The following is a 20,562-nucleotide window of genomic DNA, read 5'->3' as shown; positions in this document are numbered from 1 at the left end:
GGGTTGAGTTAGAGGCACAGAATGCGAGAGAGGAAGAGAATGGGCTAGGACAGATCAACCGAGGCGCACAGGAGTGTGCTAAGGGGGAGGCCAGGGTGGGTCATGCTGAGAGAGGGAGAAGCCAGAGGTAGAGAGGGCCCGGGTGAGAGGTTTTCTTTTTCTTCTTTTTTTGATTTATTTTTGTTTTCTCTTTGCCAAAAGCAAACAAATTCATTTCTTGGTTTATTTTTTAAGAAATTTTTAGGTTACAAATTTAGGCTGTGACACTAACTGAATGTCCAAAACCCCCAGTGACGACTGGTACAAAATTATCGGGCATTAGTTGCCAGTCCAATCAAGTTTACTGAGTCTCACGGAGAGCATCTCAAATATGTGAATAGTTAGCTTACAGTTTTTCTTGTGTGCCGCAGACAAGTTTCTTCACCCTTGCTGACTGACTTGTTAACCTATTCTTGCAAGTTAGCCATACAGGACGCAAAAGCTCCACCATTTGATTTGGAAAAGATTACGGTGTGACCAAAATGCCTGAATTGTGGTGCTTGGCTGATGGTGAGAAACATTTCGGGTGCAAACCATGTTTCGAACTGCTGTGGCACCAGACCTTCAGTCAGTAGGAGGAACGATATTTCGTCGCTGAGCACGCCCAGGAAACAGCTGGTGATCATAGCTCATCGTTCAGTTTCTGATCAGTGTTTTTGCCATCGGGCTTTGGTGTATCAGATGTCGGGGGAATGGCTTCTGCTGACTCCAGATTCTCCCCCAAGATTAGTGCGGTAAACTGGCGTGCTTCATTGTCAAGACCAACCCACTCTGGAACTATTCTTCTAGCACCCTAGAAAGAGGGAGTAGATGTTTAGCCAATCTAGAGTGCTTGACAAAAAGCAATAAGAAACAACTTCCACTGCAACATAACTTTACCTGAAGCTTCGGCTCCTTCGTCATTGGATTGTTGCATAGATCAATGGTCTTTGCTCTTGCCTTTGTGGCATTTCCACACCAAGATTCACACCACAACCATTCTTGAGGAAGAGAGAATATAGGCACGGTATGTTGAGCATAATTCGGGAGATCCTGAATATGAATGTGCTACAAGTAAGCATTGCAACAGCATATGTATACAGAAGCAATTATAAAACATGAAACGGCTACATGAATACAGAATGTTGATTCTATCAGCCATGTTCACAGCAGTAAAGTGCACTCGAGTACTTGCTTCTATGAATCTCAGAACTTCATGGCAGGGTTCTAAAAACTGGATTTTGCAAAAAACCTGGCACACCACCGGAAATAGAAACCAGCTAGTCTCGGTGAGAAGTGATATTATATCGTGCAGTTTGTATGTGATGTGACAAGTGTGGGTAGGAGGTGGAAGATATATTCCCACGGCAGGAGGCCCTGATCATGATTCCCACTGCCATGATTGTAACTTGATTTTTACAAGAAGAAGATTCCCACTGCCATGTTCAACTTTTGAACTTTTTACAGTAACCAATTTACAGTTGCTTCATAGTTTTAATTTTAGGGAAAGTCTAATGTCCCTCCCTCCATCCCCCTTGTAACAATGTCTACTAAGCTGGACTCTCATAACTTTGGAGTTTGGACCAGTCGCGAGATTGCTTCCAAATTTGACATGAATTTCATCTTAATTTTACACCCATACCCAGGCAGATACAGACAGATAATTGATCCAAACATTCTCTTTATTCAAATGTCGAATTAAAAGTTTCAGATTTGAATTTAAACAGATTCAGCTTTTTTGGGGGCGTGGGGGGGTATTTTCTTGATTCTCCAGATAAAACTTGTTCTCATCAGCGATAAAAACCCAGTTTGCAGCTACTAATTGTACAATACTACAATACTGACCAGTGATCGATTCCATCCATGTAATGTCTTAGGTAGATCAAATAGACGCATTAACAAGTCATTTACCTGATCAAGATTGGAGAGACTATTGGGGTCCTTGCTGAGTTGTTCATAGAAGACACGTAGAGTATCCCCAGCAGCAGTTTGTCGAAATTTGGCCAAATCAACAACGTAAAGCGCACTGGAATAACACCGAATCGTGTCGTTTAACGGCACAACACTAGCAATAATTTAATTATAGCATACTTCATGGAAAAGGTCACCCACCTGATATGGTATGGTCTTCCTCGCAGATGATCTTTCCAGAAACCCTACACAAAGGGGGTAAAAAAAGAAGTCAACAAACAACTTGAGAAAACAAGTCCACTGCTATGTTACCATGAATAATAATATGTGTTAGTAACATGGTTTATCGTAAATCAGTGACTAACTTGCTTCCAAAATCGATAGCCATCCATGTCCTTGTTATTATCGCAGAATGGAGTATATGCAAGCGGGCGACCCTTCAGATTCATGTCATACAGTTCTCCCATGTCTGTTCTCACAATTTGATCAGCGTCAACAAAAATCACCTATACAGAAAGTACCAGGGGGAAAATCATTAGAATGCAATGTGGCCAGGTTACTTTAAGGACTAAAGAAGCGTGATGAAATTACAGGTATCATTAGATGATCATAACACAGGGGGGGAATACCTTTCTCAGTGAAAGTGGGAATATGACATCCAGAAATAATATCTTATATGCCCATATAATCCTTTGCTTCTCTTTCTGCTTGTGCAACCATGTTGGCCATTTATATGTGACGAGCTCATACTCGAATCCATATTCCTGAGCCATGTGGGGTATGACATCCTGGCAGTAGGATTACTAGTTAGACAACAGATATGTCTAATATTTGTTCATTAATTAATCAACTCAAAGGCAGTTCATGTACCTTGAACTGTGGAGACAGATAGTTCTTTATGAACCAAAACTTTACTGGCCTTTGTGTCTTCTTTAATACACTCAAAATCATTATTTTGAGGAAACGCTCATACCTGTAACACAGTATGGCAATTTTGTAGAAGTGTCAGCAAGATAAAATGTAGGCAACATTGTCAGCAACACAAAGACCGCAGATAACGATAAGCATATTGGTCAGAAATAGCTCAAACGTTCTAGAAACTAAGACTTACAGATGCCCAGAAGCAACAGAGAAAATATTTATGGTCTCCCCTTGTCTTGCATCCTTACGGTCCTGAATAAAGATGTACATCAAAATTGTTAGATATTCCTCTAAGCACCAAATGTTGAATGTAATCAGTAATAGAAGCTACAGGCATGCATGATACTTGTTTGTTACTTCTATTTCTATGGATGGAATCATTATTTTCCAAATACTTCCTACAGATACATATTTATGATAGTATTTTACAGTTCAAGTAAAGAGAGGCATGTAGTGGATTACGAATAACAGAAACAACGTTGTAATTAAGAAATTCACTCAATTTTTTAAAGCAAATGGATAATTGAACTTCCAAACAAGTTCAGCTTTCCAAGTGTTTCAAGATTCTCAGTACGCAATTGCATCTCAGTAAAACTAAACGAGAAGCTGAATAGTTTAGTTTTCTGAATCTATCTAATTGTGTACCAGTCCTTTTGTAGTTTCCTGAGTCCTCACTGTACTTATGGTAGGCTAGTCTAGACATGCCTTTGCAAAGTTCTTGCGTAAAATTACAATAGACTACTTGCATAATTCTCTACACGAAATTCATAGAGTTTTCAGAAGTATCCTGAACAGAAAATCATGAAATTTTGGACGATCCAAACTTCCAGGAACAATAATCGTTTTGCTGTCCTGTTTGCAGTAATATGCAGTAAGATGAACTTAGATAGCTGAAAGTAGAAATGCTTACGGTGCTTTTATCAACTTTCATTTTTGATGATGCATCACCACTAATGAAACTTGAAGCCCATTTCAAAAGGTTGTTATTCCAGCCTTTGTTATCCTGCATTCAAAAATATTTTTTAAGAGAAACGATGTTTAAAATTCAAGGGTACGTTAACTACATAATGCACAGACCATGTTTTCCTGGAAGTTGTGGTCATCGGCAGCATTTAATAAGTCCTCGTGCTCCCTGCCTTTCTTTTTTTGCACTTCAATGTGCATAAGTTTGCCTCGCAAGCTATCAATGGCAATGAGTTTTGGAGGTAGCTCATATAGATCGGCACTACGACCAGGAGCCAGTTGTAGGTACCACACACCAGGGGAGACTTTCATCTGCCAGTAACCCAAGTTGGCCATGACAAGTGTGTCTACCAAGTGTGGTCTTCGTTTAGTACCAAGGATAAACTGCAGACCACGGGGAGGGTCTCGATTTTTTTCCATGCAATGACCTGAAAGAATTTTTTTTTCTGTTAGCTATGTAATCCACCAGAACCAAACAATGATTATCAAATGATCATACCTGTCAAGAGGAGAGCTTCAAGTTCAAATACTGCCTGCAAAGTTCTAACATCACCGAGATTCTCTAATAGAATGTTGTCTAAATCATGGCTGCACATGGAAAAAAAACCACAGCAAGGTCATGATACTGCAGCATAAAATCATTTTCTGATGATTGCTTAATATTTGCTGGCTAACTTACATGGCAACAACTGGTTCAACAAGCCATGGTTCTGGAACATCGATGTTCATTGTAAGTGTTTTCGATAGTGGCATATTTGCGAAGAAAGCTTTAGGTCCATGTACAGAATAATCTGCACTGCTAAAATCGTCCTGCATATCAATGGCCAAGCGTGACTGTAGGTAATCAGTGGTAACACACTAATCATTAAATATATGCAGTCTTACCATCGATGGAAGCACAAATCTGTAGAAGTTCTTTAAAGGAAGGTCTGCAAGGGAACTCTGAAATCATCCAAAAATGTTTACATTAAATATATGTAGGATTATAGAATAATCTCTATGCACTTAGACACAGTAATTCTTTATGGCTTCAAACAATGCAAACAAACAATAGTTTCTCCAACCATAGATTTCAAACAAACTAACCTCTGCATCTACTACCTATAAGATGGATAAAATTGAATAGATAACATTGATTTGCACATGATTTACTCAAGATGCACAGCAAACTGATCGAATGAAAATATGATTATTGGGCTATGCATACAATACAAACTATGGCATACAATCCCAATGTGTAACTGAACTCTATTACTGTCCTATTCCATCATACCACCCGTATTCAGTCAAAAGCAAAGCTCGCTGAGAATGGAATAGCATGTGCAAGAAAAAAAAATGTTTAACTGTTGAACTGCATGTTGCATTACCGAGCTTTAGCGATAACTGAGCCAGTTAAGCAAGTAAGCAACCATATAGTATTCAGTAGCTTCTACTAACAAGATGCCCCTACATAATGATTACTTGGTTCATTTCTCAGACTAATTATTCAGATCTTGAAACAAGTAAAACTCGAAAGCAGTGGGAGAAAGGATTAAGTTAATTTTGATGTAAGAAAATAAACTAAGAATAAAATTACGTACAATAGGATTAAGTACAATCCTCATGCTCAGCTGAATCTGTTTCCAGAGTATGCATAGAAGTGGAGAAAGTTTTTGCCCAGCTGGACTAAGCGGATCAATGACAGCATCAATGTGAATACTTGAATTCACATTATTCAATTTAATAGCACTGCAAAGAGAAGAAAATGAGTACAAACTATTAAAGTTACCATCTAAGATCCAAGAATAGCCCTAAGAATAAACTCATGGACCAGAATCAACTCAGTGCATGGGACTTAAGGCTTAGTTTAAAGTGAAAGCTATTGAGCCCAGTGTGTGGATCATTTTATCTTTCTCTTCACAGTTTCGATGTTGAAAGCTTCTTGCTTATATAGATATAAACGTGATTAGTGGCCTAAGAGGCTTAAGACCCAACAAGCTAAGTGCAGTTCGACAAAGTCTGTTCCTCTTAGCATTTCAAATCATATATCAGCATATACTTAGTTGAACAACGAAGTTACAAAATCAAGTGTGACAGCATAATAGTTTTCCTTGCCATGATAATATCATGAGCCAGAAATGTTACAGTTAAATCATGGACCAGAAAACATAACACTTTGTGTTTACAGAATAATTTCATTAATAATACAGATGCTTCTAATATTAAATAGAACTTAGGCAATTCGAAATAGACATGACAACTAGTTCTTCAAAACCCAACAAGTTTAGGGACTTTATATTAGGGCCATTACGCCAAGTTATGATGATTCAGATTCTGCCAAGTTTCTCAGTGTTTTACTGTTTTTGTATATAAACAAATTATTAGAACCTTCCACTTGGGTCACTGGATTATTTCTCCGAGTTACTTGGCTCCGCTGACCAGCGGGATTACACCCTGGTCCTTGATGATTTCCATCAGCATCAGCATGATCTTGGGTCACTGGATGCTGTTTTCATGGAAGAGGAGGTATGGTATACTATCAAGGAACTCCCTTCGGACAAGGCACCCGGCCCCGATGGTTTCACAGGGCGTTTTTACAAGGTCTGTTGGTTGATTATTAAAGAAGATCTAATGAATGCATTGCTGGCTGCCCAGAGGGGGCATAATCCCAAGCTTCGGCTGCTGAACACGGCTTTCCTCACGCTGCTGCCTAAGAAAGCTGATGCGATTCAAGTCAAAGACTACCGACCCATAATTCTGATCCATAGCTTTGCTAAATTGCTTACTAAGTTGATGGCTAGGTGTTTGGCTCCGCACCTTTCCTCTATGGTTTCAGCAAACAAAGTGCTTTCGTTCAGGGGCGTTGCATTCAAGATAATTTCCTCCTGGTGCAACAAACGGCTAAGCGCCTTCACATGCAAAAGGATCCTCACATTTTGCTTAAGCTTGATATTTCTAAAGCTTTCGACTCGGTTTCTTGGCCGTTCTTACTGGAGGTTCTTCAGAGCCTTGGTTTCGGTCATGGGTGGTGCAAACTCTTATGCTCTATCCTGACGACCTCCTCCACTCGAGTGATGTTGAATGGGGAGCCAGGGGAGGCGTATTTTCATCGACGTGAACTTAGACAGGGTGATCCCCTTTCACCAATGCTATTTATTTTGGTTATGCAACGGCAATGTTTGCGTTGGCTATCGACACAACGGTGGGCAATGTGGAGTCCACCAAGTTTTGGACAGATCGCAGGCTATATGGACAGACCATTCTTTACTGAGCGTCGGTGGGTGAAGGATATTCAAGGAGCTTTAATGATATCGGCCCTGGTAGAGTACCTTGAGCTTTGAGAGATGCTGGACATGATTCATTTACAGAATGATGTACCGGACCGACATAACTGGAGGCTGTCGGATTCCGGTAACTACTCAAGCAAGTCGGCTTATTCAGCCATTTTTGTTGGCTCCATAAGGTTTGCCCCATGGAAAAGGCTCTGGAAGTGCTGTGATGCAATTTTTTTCCTTTGGCTCGCCCTCTTGAACCGGTGTTGGACTGCGGATAGATTGGCGCGACGGGGTCTGCCACACCCGACGCAATGTCCCCTATGTGATCAATTGGAGGAAAATATGCAACACCTTCTCGTCTCCTGAGTGCTGTCTCAAGAGGTTTGGTTCTCGGTCCTCCAAGGGATCAATCTCCAGACTCTATTGCCACAGCGGGACACCTCCTTCTCTAGCTGGTGGAGTGGCGCGCTTAAAAGACTGGATAAAGGGACCCTTAAGGGTTTCAACACGTTGGTCCTGCTAGTCACTTGGGAGCTATGGAAACACCGCAACGATTGTGTTTTCAATGGTGCGCCGCCTAACCCGATCAAAGTGCTGCAGGTTGTGAAGAACGAAGGCTCCTTGTGGTGCACGACCGGAGCCAAAGACCTCCGGGTGCTACTATATGGGTAGCTTAGGAGCGGGTGGTTTTTTGTCGTACCTTTTAATGTTTGTGGTGCGTATGTTACTTGTTTTCGTAGGTAGTAGGGTCAGTAACCTAACAAACTTTTTCTTCCCTTCTTTAATGAAATGACATGCATCTCTCATGCGCGTTCGAGAAAAAAAAAAAGAACCTTCCACTTGACAAATTTGAGTTTTGAGGAAAACCAGCTAGTTTGCAGCCAAGTTGTAGGTTACTCCTGAAAGTGTTTCGTCCAATGATAGGCTAGTTACAAGTGTGACCATGTGTAACTGGCCTAATAGGTTGTACCCGTTTCACAAATAGGATATCAGATAATAACATATATCCCACTAGCATGTTTCTCCATGCAAAACAAATCAGGAAATTTACCTGTGTTCTGCATGTAAAATTTCAAAATGGGCTCTTTCAGATGGTCTTTCACGAACAGACATCGACGATGAGACCAACATGGCAATGTTGCTGTAGAATTTGCTGCAAACAAAGTATGTCGATTAGGATTTATCACAAACAAAAGGATTTAACATTGTATTTTATTCTAATCATTCAAGATAAGTGTTCCTTCTGGACCAAATAACTTTTAAATAGCAAATATAGTGACCATATTTAACTGCCACCTGAAAAATAAAAGAAAAAGAGAAACAAAAAATGGGAAAAAAATCCAGAGCAAACGGTCAACTATAAAGGAATAGAGAATGCTAGTACAAGTATGTGCCTCACACTACAAAGCATTTGAAAGACGCCCATCAGGCTAGTCCATAATTGAGCCTTTGTGTGCAGCTAATTAAACCCTTACAAAAAAACACTGGAACTATTGCATGCCTGATACTTACCTTGTCAGGTCATCAGGGTCAACACCTGCCCATTCGACCTCCTCAATTATTTCAAATATGTATTTCGTTCTTAACTCGTACTCCATAGACTCAAGGAGACCTAAATCATCGGCCAGAAACGAGTCTCCTTCATTCATAACAAAAACCTGCAAGTTAGGACAATGTAAGTACGCAGCTACATAAGCTGCTTTAGAAATCAGTTGATAATAACCTTATGACTAAAATTAATTGTTATCCTGAGCAGAAAATTCACGATACTCAAATAGTGTATCCATTGGTAAACTACACCTAGACTGACAGGGGTGCTAATAGGTAATGGCAAGTCACCAAGAACTATGGGCTATTAAACTTGTTTGGACAAAAAACATAAAGCTTACCCGTCCATTGGTGATCACAGCATTGCTACCAAACGGAAGCCCCAATTGCCCAAATAAGAAGTCAGATAACTGCACAACCAAAGAAACATGTCATATGTTTCTCATTAAATTTGATAGGAAATTGACAGAAAATTATTGACTTGAAAGCTGAAACACAAGGGGGAAACTGTCCAGTTAGTGAGATCGCGTTGGGTCTTCCATAATGGTGATATTGATTTATCAATATAGCTAGTATACGAATTACACATACTAACGATTTGCTTAAGAGAGAATATTGCAAAGAGGGAAAAATCTCAGATACAGACCTTATTAAACCCTTTGAGAACTTTATCAGCAGAGAAACTTGTAAACCACGCTTTATAGTCATCAATGGGCAAAGCAGTTTCAGCAGCTAAGCTATAGACCTTTTCCATTATAGTTGTAGTCCAATCACCAGCAACCGAATAGGTAGGTGTATGTTGGGCTTCATAAAACTTGCACAGCCCATGCAGGAAGTCCAATACCTTTTCTTTGTAGCTAGCACACGAAAATTACTCAATTACATAAAAAAAAAGCTTGGTATGATGAGATGTTAAGAAGAACAGAAACAATTGTCTGCACAGTTCAGCATTTCTCCTGGGGAATAATTACGAGGAACAAACCTGAAAGAGGAAACAGTTCTATCGAAGATATCTTTCAGAAGTAAAATAGGTGATGAACTATCATTGTGAGCATAAAGTAGTAGACCAACACGAGCTCTATTAGATCCAGCCATCTATATCATGTCAAAAAGCAACACAATGTCAACAGAGACATCATGAATAGCACACTAAAATAGGCACGAAAGACATTTGCTACATTTACCAGGTAACGTATGGCCTCGTGAAGCAATTTTGTCCCAACTTTTGAGGAAAGATCAACAGCAAGTAGATGAGTCACAGGCTTCGCATCATCTGTTGCTGCAGAAAGATTTAACAGCTATATGTCAACAGAAATAATCCAAGAGGATGGATGATAGGATACAAGAAGAGTAGTAGAAGCATACTTCCAGGAGACTGTAAGTAGTTAATGTCATTGAATACAGAGTCTTCCTGATGATATGATGCAAATAGTGAAACAAATCTCTTCTTCCCTCCACTCTTGCTAGTAATCTGAGGGAACATAACTCCATGATTGATTGGACTGAAAATCAATGTACTACATTTTTCAGAATTCTTTGTACTTACTAATGGGTTGTACCGCTTGTAGCTACTTTCCGACAAAAACTTCTCTAAAACATCTGTATGAGACTGGATATGGCCATAATAGACTTGTTCTTGAATCCTAGGAAGCTCGTCATTCATAGCATTCATGGTTGCATCCTTTCGAGAGTATAAATGGCAGAAAATGGCATCACATTAGTAAAATGACAAAGTTACTGTTCTTAAGTTTAAGCATTATAAATGCATGATGCTTCTCTCGTTTTATTAAACTTGAATTTGCGTAAGTAATTATTACCTCATTTGATTCATGGACGAGTCCATTCATCAATAGACAACATTGGAGTTTATACAACCCAAGCTTGTGAACAAAACGAGAACTTTCTTCAGCCTCATGCTTGTACATGTTCTCTTTTTGCAACTTAAGCAGCACATCTTGAGGGTGAGATTTAGCACTTGACCTGCACATTATCAGAAACAATCAATGTAAAATAATAATAATAATTCTAATAGGTCAATAATCTCCCACAGCATATTAAATTCAGTGAACATGCTTACAGCAACGAATCAACAAATGCCCCTTCAACGTGATGAGCTTCCACAAGCTCTTCATTGTAGTCATTTTCACCATTCCTTGATTTATGTATCTATGGAAGATAAAAATAACATAAAAATTCAGAACAACTACAGACAGTATAATTTAGCAGATAATTAACAACATAATGCAGAAACAGGATCATGGTTTAATTAATGGAAGAACAATGGTATGGTTTCATTACACCAAAATGACACTATTCTAGTTTTGAAGAGGCTATGAGACATAATTTTTCATCCGTTGTCAAACTTCTCGAACAGACAAATCTGAATTCTACCCGAGTTCCTGAAACAACTTGGCACCCTTGACCAACACATACATACCTCAACAATCAGTTTCTGAGTTGGATGTGAGCAAATCACCAAACTATACACCAAAAATATCTCTAGCACATAAATTGAGGCAACAAAATAGGGGGTGGTTAGGTATAATAGGGGCAGCTTGGGAAATTTCATCTAAGGATTGCTGAACTGCCAAGTATTTTGGAAAAAAAAAATATTTTGGGCCAAAACTGCCAAGTAATCATGGCAGGATATATAGAACAAATATTTTTTTTCGAACATGCAGGAGAACTGCATTTCATTGCATTAAGAGGAATAAAAGTTTTGTGTTACAACAAGGAAAAAGCAAAGGAAAATAAAACGCGCAAACACCCTGCTCTCTAAATTGAACAAATATCAACTTTTGATTTTTCAGTGATTAAACTGAGAAAAGGATCACTTGAGCACAAGTAGGCGGTGTGCAGGCGTCTCATGTCATGTACATGACTGTTGTGAACGGCTATGTTTGCAAGGCCTACGACCGCAAGAAGACGACGAAGGCCTACGACAGCCTGGCTGCAGAGGTGCGGCAACACACCTCCAGCAGAGACCACGGCTAATAGATAAGCCAAGTTATCCCATAATGAGTTTGTTAGTTTGCTTAGCTATCAATCTAGAGATAAAGATTGAGTTAGCTAAATAAGAGATTGAGTTTGTTAGTCAAGGTTGTTAGCATCCTGTGTTAGGGCCCGATCTATATAAGGAGACCTGGCACGTTCCTTTACTAAGCAATGATTAAGCCCCAAGTTCCCATCTAATACAATTGTCAAGCTCTTCTACTCAGTACAAAACTGATTGCCTAATGCACTTGTCAAATTTATTCATCGGAAGGGGAAGAGCACCACTGCAAAAATGAGCACTGTATGCTCAAACCAAATTGACTTATTATGTCAAGCTTAACTTTACAGGCATCAAATGCATCTAGAATACTCTATTGAGCACAGAAACAAACATGGAAATACCAAGCCACGCAAAATATTATCAACAAGAAGCTACGAATTCCTTTTAAGGTAACTGGTTCCTTATTTCAATTTATAACTGGGAACTCAATTGGCAAGTTCACTCACATTGCTGAGGAATTGGAAAGCCAACTGTGTTGAGTATGTTTCCTTGATGTAAAAGAAAAGCCTTGTCATCTGTACAGGGGGAGAGGAAAAGTTAGCAGAGGTAGCACAATAAGCATCTTTAATAACATATAAATGTCCACTCCATTTTATGATGATCCTTTAATATTGTACAGTATATCCTTACTCCCTAGTAAGCTGGAAGACATGATTCCTAAAAGAACAACACGCATTACAATGATAATATGAGCAGAGGGGCAGGGGGGGATGTGGCTGTACTTTCACATGCCTAACGAGAATTAGTAGCAATGAAGATAACGGAAGAAGGTAATAATCAATCCCGACGTAAGGTTGTTTTATGATATAAAACCAGTTACATGTTCTATTCATCAAAACAAAGAGCTCTCAGGAAATCACAGTAAAGAAATAGTAGAAATGATCAAATGATTACCAAAATGGAAGTGTCTTCTCCATCATTTACTGGAAGAGTGGCATCATTTTCTTCAATGACATTTATGAGTCTTGAAGAATACATTATGATACCAAACCTTATAGGGACACTATCTTGATATAGAGATAGGATCATGTCAATGGTCTGTAAAGTTTTAAGAGAAAATGGTATTAGAGACTAGAAGTCAGTAAATGAGTACAGCAAAAAAAAGTGCAGACAAACAAAGAATAAGAACTTATGAAAGGTAAGTGAGAGACTAACCTCTGCACCACAGGCTGAAGCAGGATCAAGTACATAAACAGCATGGAATAGATTTTTACGGATGTAACGCATCTGACCAGGGAAGACCGGCATCAATAGCTACAAAGGAACAAAAAAGGAGAGGCCATCATTATAATTAAATAAAGGTAAAACTGGCTGTAGTTGCGTGATACGATATAATCGAAGAATACAGAAAAGAAACAGCCAATTGAGTAGCATATGCAAAACAACTATTCTCTGAACTTTGACAGGGATAATAAATGAAGAATTCTGTAGATGACAGTGCAAACTAACAGAAGATATTGGGGTGAAACAATATCAAACTATGCAAGCGAAATTCAAGGTTACATAAAAGCCTATCTAACAGGACACAGTTGCAGTGTCATAGATATTATCAATTACGATCAGTCATTAACAGAAAAAAAAAACGAGGATGTAATACTTAATTTCCCGATGTGCCTAAAGCCATGAAAAAAATTGCAATTCCTTATTTGGCTCGGCAAGCAAAGCAATATTCAAATGTCAATCTCCATTCAATAATGCCAATACAATGAGAAGTGAACAAAACCTCCTGGAGGTTGCTTCTCCATCTTCTATACATAGCATCTTCCTCCAAGTTATTAAGATAATGCACATGTGAAGACCGGAAGTCAACACGGAAGGAATTAGATTCTGCTGGTGGAGGAGCTGACAGGATCTTGTAGGCAGCACTTTGAGGCAACTGGTAGACATTTGACATTAATTAGGAAATAGCTCCTCGCTCAGTAAGAAAGTGAAAATACATCTTAAATACTTGAAGGAACAACAGAATAACATGAAATCAGAAATAATGTAATCGCATGTTCAATGTAGAGATATGGCACAAGTATTTCATCAATAACCAGAAATCATGATCATGCTGACTTAACATAACAATTTAGGTGAGTTTATTGTCAATTTTCCAAGATTTGATCCTGTAATCTCTTAGTTGTTTAGCGTTAAGGGTGAATATGATAGCCAACTGCACCATTTGCAAAAAGAAAAAGAAATACTGCCTACATCCTAAACACAGAAAAGAAATGCTTTTTAGCCTTTTCGCAAATACATTGTACTGAACTCCTACTACGCCAGATGGAGTGCCGTCAAACTAAGCCGGATTTGAAGGTACCGCAAGTGGCAAAATTCATATGGCAACAAAGTTATAAGATGACAAAATGTTAATTAAAACAGCCAAAGCTAGATAATGGCATGAGAATATAAAAGTTCTGAAACAAGCAATGAAGCATTAAAACAATGTGAAGGCGAAACAAAAACAGTCCTCCCAAAACATTTATCAAATTTTCACCTTTAACCGGATGAATTGATCAGCTAGAGATAATTCTTCGTGGACCATATCCATTAACCTGCCAAATAAGCCAGCAATGGTCATATATCGACTATCAGAAAGCAAAATTGATAACCATTTTAGTGCACGGACTACTAAAGTTGGGAGGGTAGTGTAAGCCTGCCCAAAAGAAGATGAAAACAGAATACACCAGCAACCATACAGACTGTATGGCCGGTAACGTATCGAGACAGATGAGAGAGATACAAAGAAAGATGGCGAAGATTAGCTCGATGGTGGGCAAGGGTACAGAGTTGGAGAAATGTGAGGAGCTGACGGAAAAGAAAGTGGACAAATAAGATATCTGCCAAATTGATCCGTTCCAAGGATAAGAACTATCATGCAAACTCCACTACCAAAGCTAACAAATCCCTTCCTCCTACATGAGTGAACAGAACAGCTTTGCGAGAAAAAATGTAGTGAAATGTGATGCACTAGATATAAGCAACTTTCGTGCCATCCTCCTCTTGACAACTATTCTGTCTCATCGGCTGGTTGGGTGTATGTTCTTTCTTTTTGGTTTGGTTGTGGGTGGAGATTTGGGTGCATGTGGCATTTCCCTTTAAAAGAGACAATATATCAATATTTTCGAATCTTCTTTCATTTTAAGTTTGGAACCATCAGACTTGTGATCACGCATTGGCCGCTGCATAGTTTCTAACGAAAAGCGGCACAGAGGAGACACTTGCCAGGTGTTACAGAGTACACTGATTAGAGTTCATTTTGGTATGCCCAAGACAAGAAGCAAATAGCTAATGTGCTCATAGCTAAGCAAGGTAAAAACAGAGAGTAAATAATCAGAAACAATGTTATCCAGAAAGTATGTTAGGACATACAGGTAAAGATCAAGATCCTCAATATTAATCAAAGCACCATTCAAAGCCATCAATGACTTGCCAGGTGGAACCATTCGCTGATTTGCTATAATTTCATCTTTGATGGAATTGTCAAGCTGTACAAACATGATATTGTTGTTAGTAATTGTCAAAGTCGTTTCTTGATTTGTATGAATGAAAAAACATATCAATTATTATTATCAGTAATTATGCTAATATTGAGATAGTTAAAGCGAGCTTTAGATGTACGAGCACCTTCATCCGTGATAGTGGAGAAACTATACTGGGGAAATTTTGATTGATTTCCTGCATTGACTGTAAAGGATCTGATGCTTGAAGGATCCTCTGTGCTGTCTGATGACCCAGATCTGCAGTGTGGAGCAAAGCAGATATAAAAAGGTACTTCTATAAAATGAAATGATGCACTGCTGTTGGACAAACAAAATAACAGAACAATCTGAGCACAATGTATCAGTTTATGGAAAGTAGGCAACAATACCTTTGAGTTCCCAGACTTCAAGTGTGTCAGATACTGTTGATGACAGCAGATAATCTCTGAAGGCCATAATCTCGGCATTTAGCTCCGGCTTGCGTTCCTAGAGATCAACAGAAAATCAAGATTGAAACACTTCTTTATTTCCGCATCACATCAAAGTTCCCATAGTTAAGCTGTTGACTGAATAGAACAAACCAGAATCTTGGGAAATATAAACCCTCTGACTTCTTGACTGAGGTCTTCAGTCTTAGGATCTTCCAGAGCAACACCTGGAAAGGAAAGACGCAACAGGGTTCAATCAGCACGAAATTAAGAGATGAAAAGCTCATTGCAGTGATTTTCTTCATACAGATTTATTTCAGAGAAGTAATCCCCCAACCCCACCCCACCAACCAAAGAAACAGTATTTTTCTGTTAACTGATTTATTTAGAGAAAGGGGTGGTATGCAAGCGTTTTTCTTCCTTCCTGTTTGCTACTTTTCCGTGAGACACGTATTTACTTGATAGTTCCATAACATATTTCCGTATTTAGAAACAACTAAGTAGCAATGAGTGCATGCTCTGGTGCAAAGGAAACATCTAGCTGAGTTACCCTTCTTTACAGCAGTGTCATCCATGGCTTTGTATTCCATGTTTTTTAGGGCAAGCTCCACCCCGTAACCACTCAAGGTGACTGCATCTACAGCACCAATAGAACCGCAAATGCTAGATGTAGCCTGACATCCAGATGGTAGTACAGGGCGCAGAACATATCTGACTTTTCCCTATGAACCATATACAGCAACATTAGACAACTGAAGAAAGAAGAGGTTGCAAAAAAATACTAGATATTGAGAGCATATATCATTTGCACACGAGATTTAGATTTAAAAGAGATATTAATAATTGATTACAGAGATCAAACAGTGCCACCATTAAAAATGATTAAAAGAGGTATCATGTAAGCTGAAGGAAAAGGTCAATACATATAGAAACAGAAAGGATCCAAAGAAGTGCAATAACAAAGTACATTGTCACAGAGGTTTGCCATGATTAATAAAACGATAGTGTTCACATCAATAGGTGTTAATGTGACAAATTCATTAAGTTCTCTTGCCATGTGTGGAAGGTGAAATCAAAAGAAGCAATAGGCTATCAGTGATTACATGTAGACGAGATAGTAGAAATAGCTCAAGGACCATAAATGTGGAAGGATATCTAACAAACAATGGCCATGTACAACACCTCATGTCTCTATTTTCTAGAGTCTATTATTTCCTCAAGGCCTCATACGCCCTGAAGTACACCCCAAAACAGGCATGTGTATGTTACCTGCATTGAAGCTTCTGCCAGATGAACATGCAGCTCTTTGAAGCATTTTGTCCCAACAGCCCCATAAAATATAGCAACTGGAGCAGTAATATTTGTGCGAGGATACACATGATCAAAGTCAAAGAGTTCAGGTTGTTCAGTGGAGTCCGCAGCTCTGTTCAACAAAAATTCTGAGCTACCTATCTTACAGCCTGAACAAAGGGAAAATATAAAGGAAAAAAGAAGATACTCACAGTTTACCCAAGCCCTCAAGCCATTGAAGTAGATCAGCTGAGTTGAATAATAGAGCATTCCCTGTGTCTACCCAGCAGCAAGTTCCTCCAGAAGAGCTAGGACTTACAGCCTCATGGAAATTTTCTCCAGTACTATGAACAGAAATTTGCTCCAGTGAATTATTCACAGGAACTGAAGATAATGACTCCTCTGCAAGCTGCCTGTAAAGCACTAATCTTGGCGATGTGGATCGAAGGGTAAGAGAAAACTCAAAAATTGAAGCGAGTGGTTCATTGAGAAGTGCACGGGCGTCCTCAACAATCTTCTGGACACAACATTTTGCTGTCAAACATTCAGAGCCTTTGTCCAGCTCCTTCCAGTCATCAATAAAATCCCAAAATAGATCCTTCCATTCTTTTGAAAGCAATTCACTAAGAAACGTAGTAAACATAAGAATTATCAGGTGTTGTTTGGAATATAAAAAGTAACATTAATCAACCAACACCGATGCTGCTAACGTTAATTAATAAGTACTATATTATTTTCCTCTGGTCCGCAGATGCAAATTCAGAAGCATATAAGAGAAGAGTATATGCTAGATTAGTTTAACTGCTTATTGTCCGCAAAAAAGATTAGTCTAAGTGCACGTTCTTACACTATTATCAAGCTATGAGCACCGCCTTACTTACTTGACTTCTCAATTGTCATAATAAATATAAATATTTACTCATTAGTTAGATCTACATTATAAATATGAAAATTGTGTAGAGTTTTGGACCAACCCACTGATGCTTCTCCAAAGCCAAAATTAGAAATGGTTGCATAGATCGGTATTAGGCAAAATATAACTTGAGTTTGCAAGAGAAATGTAACACTGTGTATTACTGTCTTCAGTAGAAACAGGCTAGCCTGATGTTAGTATGGTATTTAGCATCTAACAGAGTGTCCGAAAGGCGTAAGTGATAGTTACCAAATTTTCACACTAGATAATCTTAATTTGTTCCAGTTGTAAATCATCCTCCTATATTTAAACAAAGCATCTGAATATACCAAGTTAACAAATGGATAGATCACTTGCCTCTAGGGAAGGTTTTCTACTAAACCACGAGCCTGCTTTAGTTTGTGGACTATCACAACCCACAATCGAGTGTCCCATAGTACAGTAGCACTAATCACTTACTAAAAATCTGAAGGGATAAATAAAAAGGGAGCCTAACCCCGCGTGAATTGCACTGAAATCAACTGTTCAACTTAAAAACATGAAAAAAAAAACAATTAAAACATATCAAACTAGGCATCAACAGAGCAGCTCACTCCCGGTTTCCCGAACCGCCAGGTTCTCAGTGGCTCAGTGCTAAACCCCAGTGATTAAATTTACTAAAACCCACTAAACTAAAGTCAATTTGTCATATCCCGATCAAACACAGCCGCCTAAACTACCAGCGTCCAGTGAACCAAGCCAAAAGCAAACCCACCTGGCTTCGAGCAGCACCGGCGTGCCGGCCCACTTGGCCCGGAGCGCCACCTCCACGTTCTTCTGCCGGCGAATCTCGGCCGCCGCCCCGCCCACGGCGAGGCCTCCCACGAGCAGAACCGATACCAGCACCGCCGCCGCAGCCCAAACCCCAGATCGGGCCCCTCGGGCCGCCGCCATGTGGGAGAGGCGCGCTCCGATCCGAAGCCCTCGCACCGCTTCGATCCGACTGGCTACAAGGCGGCGTTGGCTGACCCACGCATCAAGAGGAATCGGTGCAGGCTTTGGGATCGCCGAGACGAGATGCGGCGCGCGGCGTGGGGAGACTTCGCCGGAGACCTGGGGTTGTGGGAATGCTGGGCTGGCCCGTTGGGCGACAGGATTTTAAGAGGGAGATGTGCCGGCCGTTGGATCGACTGCGTAGGGCTGAGTGCTTTTTATTTTTTATTTTTCCATTAGACGTGTTGGCACAGCTTCGCTTCAGATTTACCATGAAGCAACAGCCAGCAGTAAATGTATTTGCCTAATAGGATGGCTTAAGATTCAGGAATGAGAGGTTTTGATAATTGTCGATAGTATCTTTACGGTGTTATATGTACATTGTTTTTTACATATAAGTATTTATAATTGTTTTGTTATACTAGATACGGTATATATAATTTTTATGAGTGTTTTTAATATAGGAAAATATTATTTTTCCCGAAGATTACAGTAATAAAATACAAGTAATTATGAAATAAGTCGATTGCAAATATTACATTATTCATAGATACTCGAATATGTCGATTACATTGTTCATAGATACTCAAATATATCGATTATAAGGATCATAGACACTCAAATAAGTCAACAAAAATATATCCAATAAAAAATAAACATCTAATTTAACAAAACAAAAATTGCACTCTATTTTCAGCTCTAAGCAACTTGAACTCATCCACCTAAAGATAATATCGAATGTACATTCAACCAACGTGGTCAATCTGCAAATGAAACAAACCATAAAACTATTTATCAGCTATTGACTGGTGCCAACTGAAAATGACACGAAAAAAGAGCTAGTTAACAATGCTGTGAAGCAGACCATTGTTCAAAATTCAACCACAACTTTTCCAGGAACCCTTCATAGTTTGGAGGGAGGCAAGGCTAAAAGTTATGTATGCTATGGCTATCATCACGTAAGATTTATCGTTGAAAGGATATATCATATATCCATAGAACAGATCTATTAATATGGGCTGTAATACAATTCAAGCATATCATTTCTAATGTTTTGTGAAAAATTGACATTTGATATTTTGTAAGGGACAATTTTTCATCAATAAAAAAGAAATATCACAATGAATAATCAAGGGGAAAAGATGTATCATTACTTTTGGTTTGCACATCGCTCAATCTGAGTTTCTCCTTGTCTTGGCATTATCACAAACACCTTCAAAGCATGCTATGTACACGAGATTATGCTCAAGCTACTACTGAAATTTTTTCCTAACATCTACCAGTACACACATTGCACTATTTCATTCCAATTAGATAAAAAAAAATTTCAGTTAGACAATCCATTATCTCATTACAAAAATTTTCAATCCTAAAAGGATTCAAGTTCAGGGACCTCATAGAAATTGATCTACTCAAACAACCAACTCTTACAAATGCAAAGGAATTGAAATCAGTCGAAAGAGGAGTGTAATGCTTGTACTGCTAATCAAAGCAATCAAACCCCGACGCCAGGCTCATCAACTGGAAGGTAAAATGCACAATATGGGATTATGAATGATAGTTATTCCAGTCGAACAAGAAGCATGCCTGCTAAGCTATGTACTATCTCAAATGAAGAAGCTAATACTGAACATGGTTGTGAAAGTTCTCTACATGATACTAAATCCAATCTAGAGATTTTTAAATATCCTAAATTTTCAACTTGCACAATTCAACTCCACGAAATTGTTGAAGAGGCAAGGATAATTCCAGGAAATCAAATTTACAGTAAGGCATGCACAGATGTTCAGCTTTACGAATTGGTATGCACACCTCGTCTGGGACT

The 20,562-nt window shown here is 39.0% G+C and overlaps 1 protein-coding gene across 1 annotated transcript; it reads right to left on the bottom strand.

Moving 5' to 3' along the window:
* Nucleotides 1-298: 298 nt before the first annotated feature.
* On the bottom strand, nucleotides 299-18,892 carry LOC133903984 (UDP-glucose:glycoprotein glucosyltransferase-like). The gene is made up of 37 exons (XM_062345485.1): nucleotides 18,520-18,892; nucleotides 17,065-17,475; nucleotides 16,832-16,985; nucleotides 16,113-16,284; nucleotides 15,716-15,789; nucleotides 15,524-15,620; nucleotides 15,280-15,392; nucleotides 15,025-15,140; nucleotides 14,150-14,207; nucleotides 13,394-13,546; nucleotides 12,826-12,924; nucleotides 12,565-12,708; nucleotides 12,117-12,185; nucleotides 10,693-10,781; nucleotides 10,433-10,595; nucleotides 10,162-10,296; nucleotides 9,981-10,086; nucleotides 9,800-9,894; nucleotides 9,598-9,710; nucleotides 9,262-9,472; nucleotides 8,957-9,025; nucleotides 8,580-8,725; nucleotides 8,119-8,220; nucleotides 5,394-5,541; nucleotides 4,699-4,755; nucleotides 4,493-4,623; nucleotides 4,313-4,401; nucleotides 3,928-4,241; nucleotides 3,761-3,853; nucleotides 3,041-3,102; nucleotides 2,800-2,902; nucleotides 2,559-2,717; nucleotides 2,295-2,435; nucleotides 2,131-2,174; nucleotides 1,930-2,044; nucleotides 919-1,071; nucleotides 299-832 (listed from the first exon to the last, which is right to left on the bottom strand). The coding sequence occupies exons 1-37, from the start codon at nucleotides 18,696-18,698 to the stop codon at nucleotides 662-664; spliced, it is 4,848 nt and encodes a 1,615-aa protein (XP_062201469.1). The 5' UTR covers nucleotides 18,699-18,892; the 3' UTR covers nucleotides 299-661.
* Nucleotides 18,893-20,562: the final 1,670 nt, after the last annotated feature.

The sequence above is a fragment of the Phragmites australis genome, chromosome 21 (genome assembly GCF_958298935.1).
Source record: "Phragmites australis chromosome 21, lpPhrAust1.1, whole genome shotgun sequence".
Taxonomy (NCBI): Eukaryota; Viridiplantae; Streptophyta; class Magnoliopsida; order Poales; family Poaceae; genus Phragmites; species Phragmites australis.
This window is presented reverse-complemented; position numbering and strand designations above follow the sequence as displayed.

Bases quoted from the DNA above. Each gene is read 5' to 3' on its own strand.
- LOC133903984 (XM_062345485.1), bottom strand. From the start codon at position 18,698: ATGGCGGCGGCCCGAGGGGCCCGATCTGGGGTTTGGGCTGCGGCGGCG. The intron at 16,986-17,064 runs GTGAGTATCTTC...TTTGTTGAACAG, and splicing joins CTTGAGGGCTTGGGTAAACT to AGCTGCGGACTCCACTGAAC. The intron at 12,186-12,564 runs GTAATCATTTGA...CCCCCTGTACAG, and splicing joins GAGAAGACACTTCCATTTTG to ATGACAAGGCTTTTCTTTTA.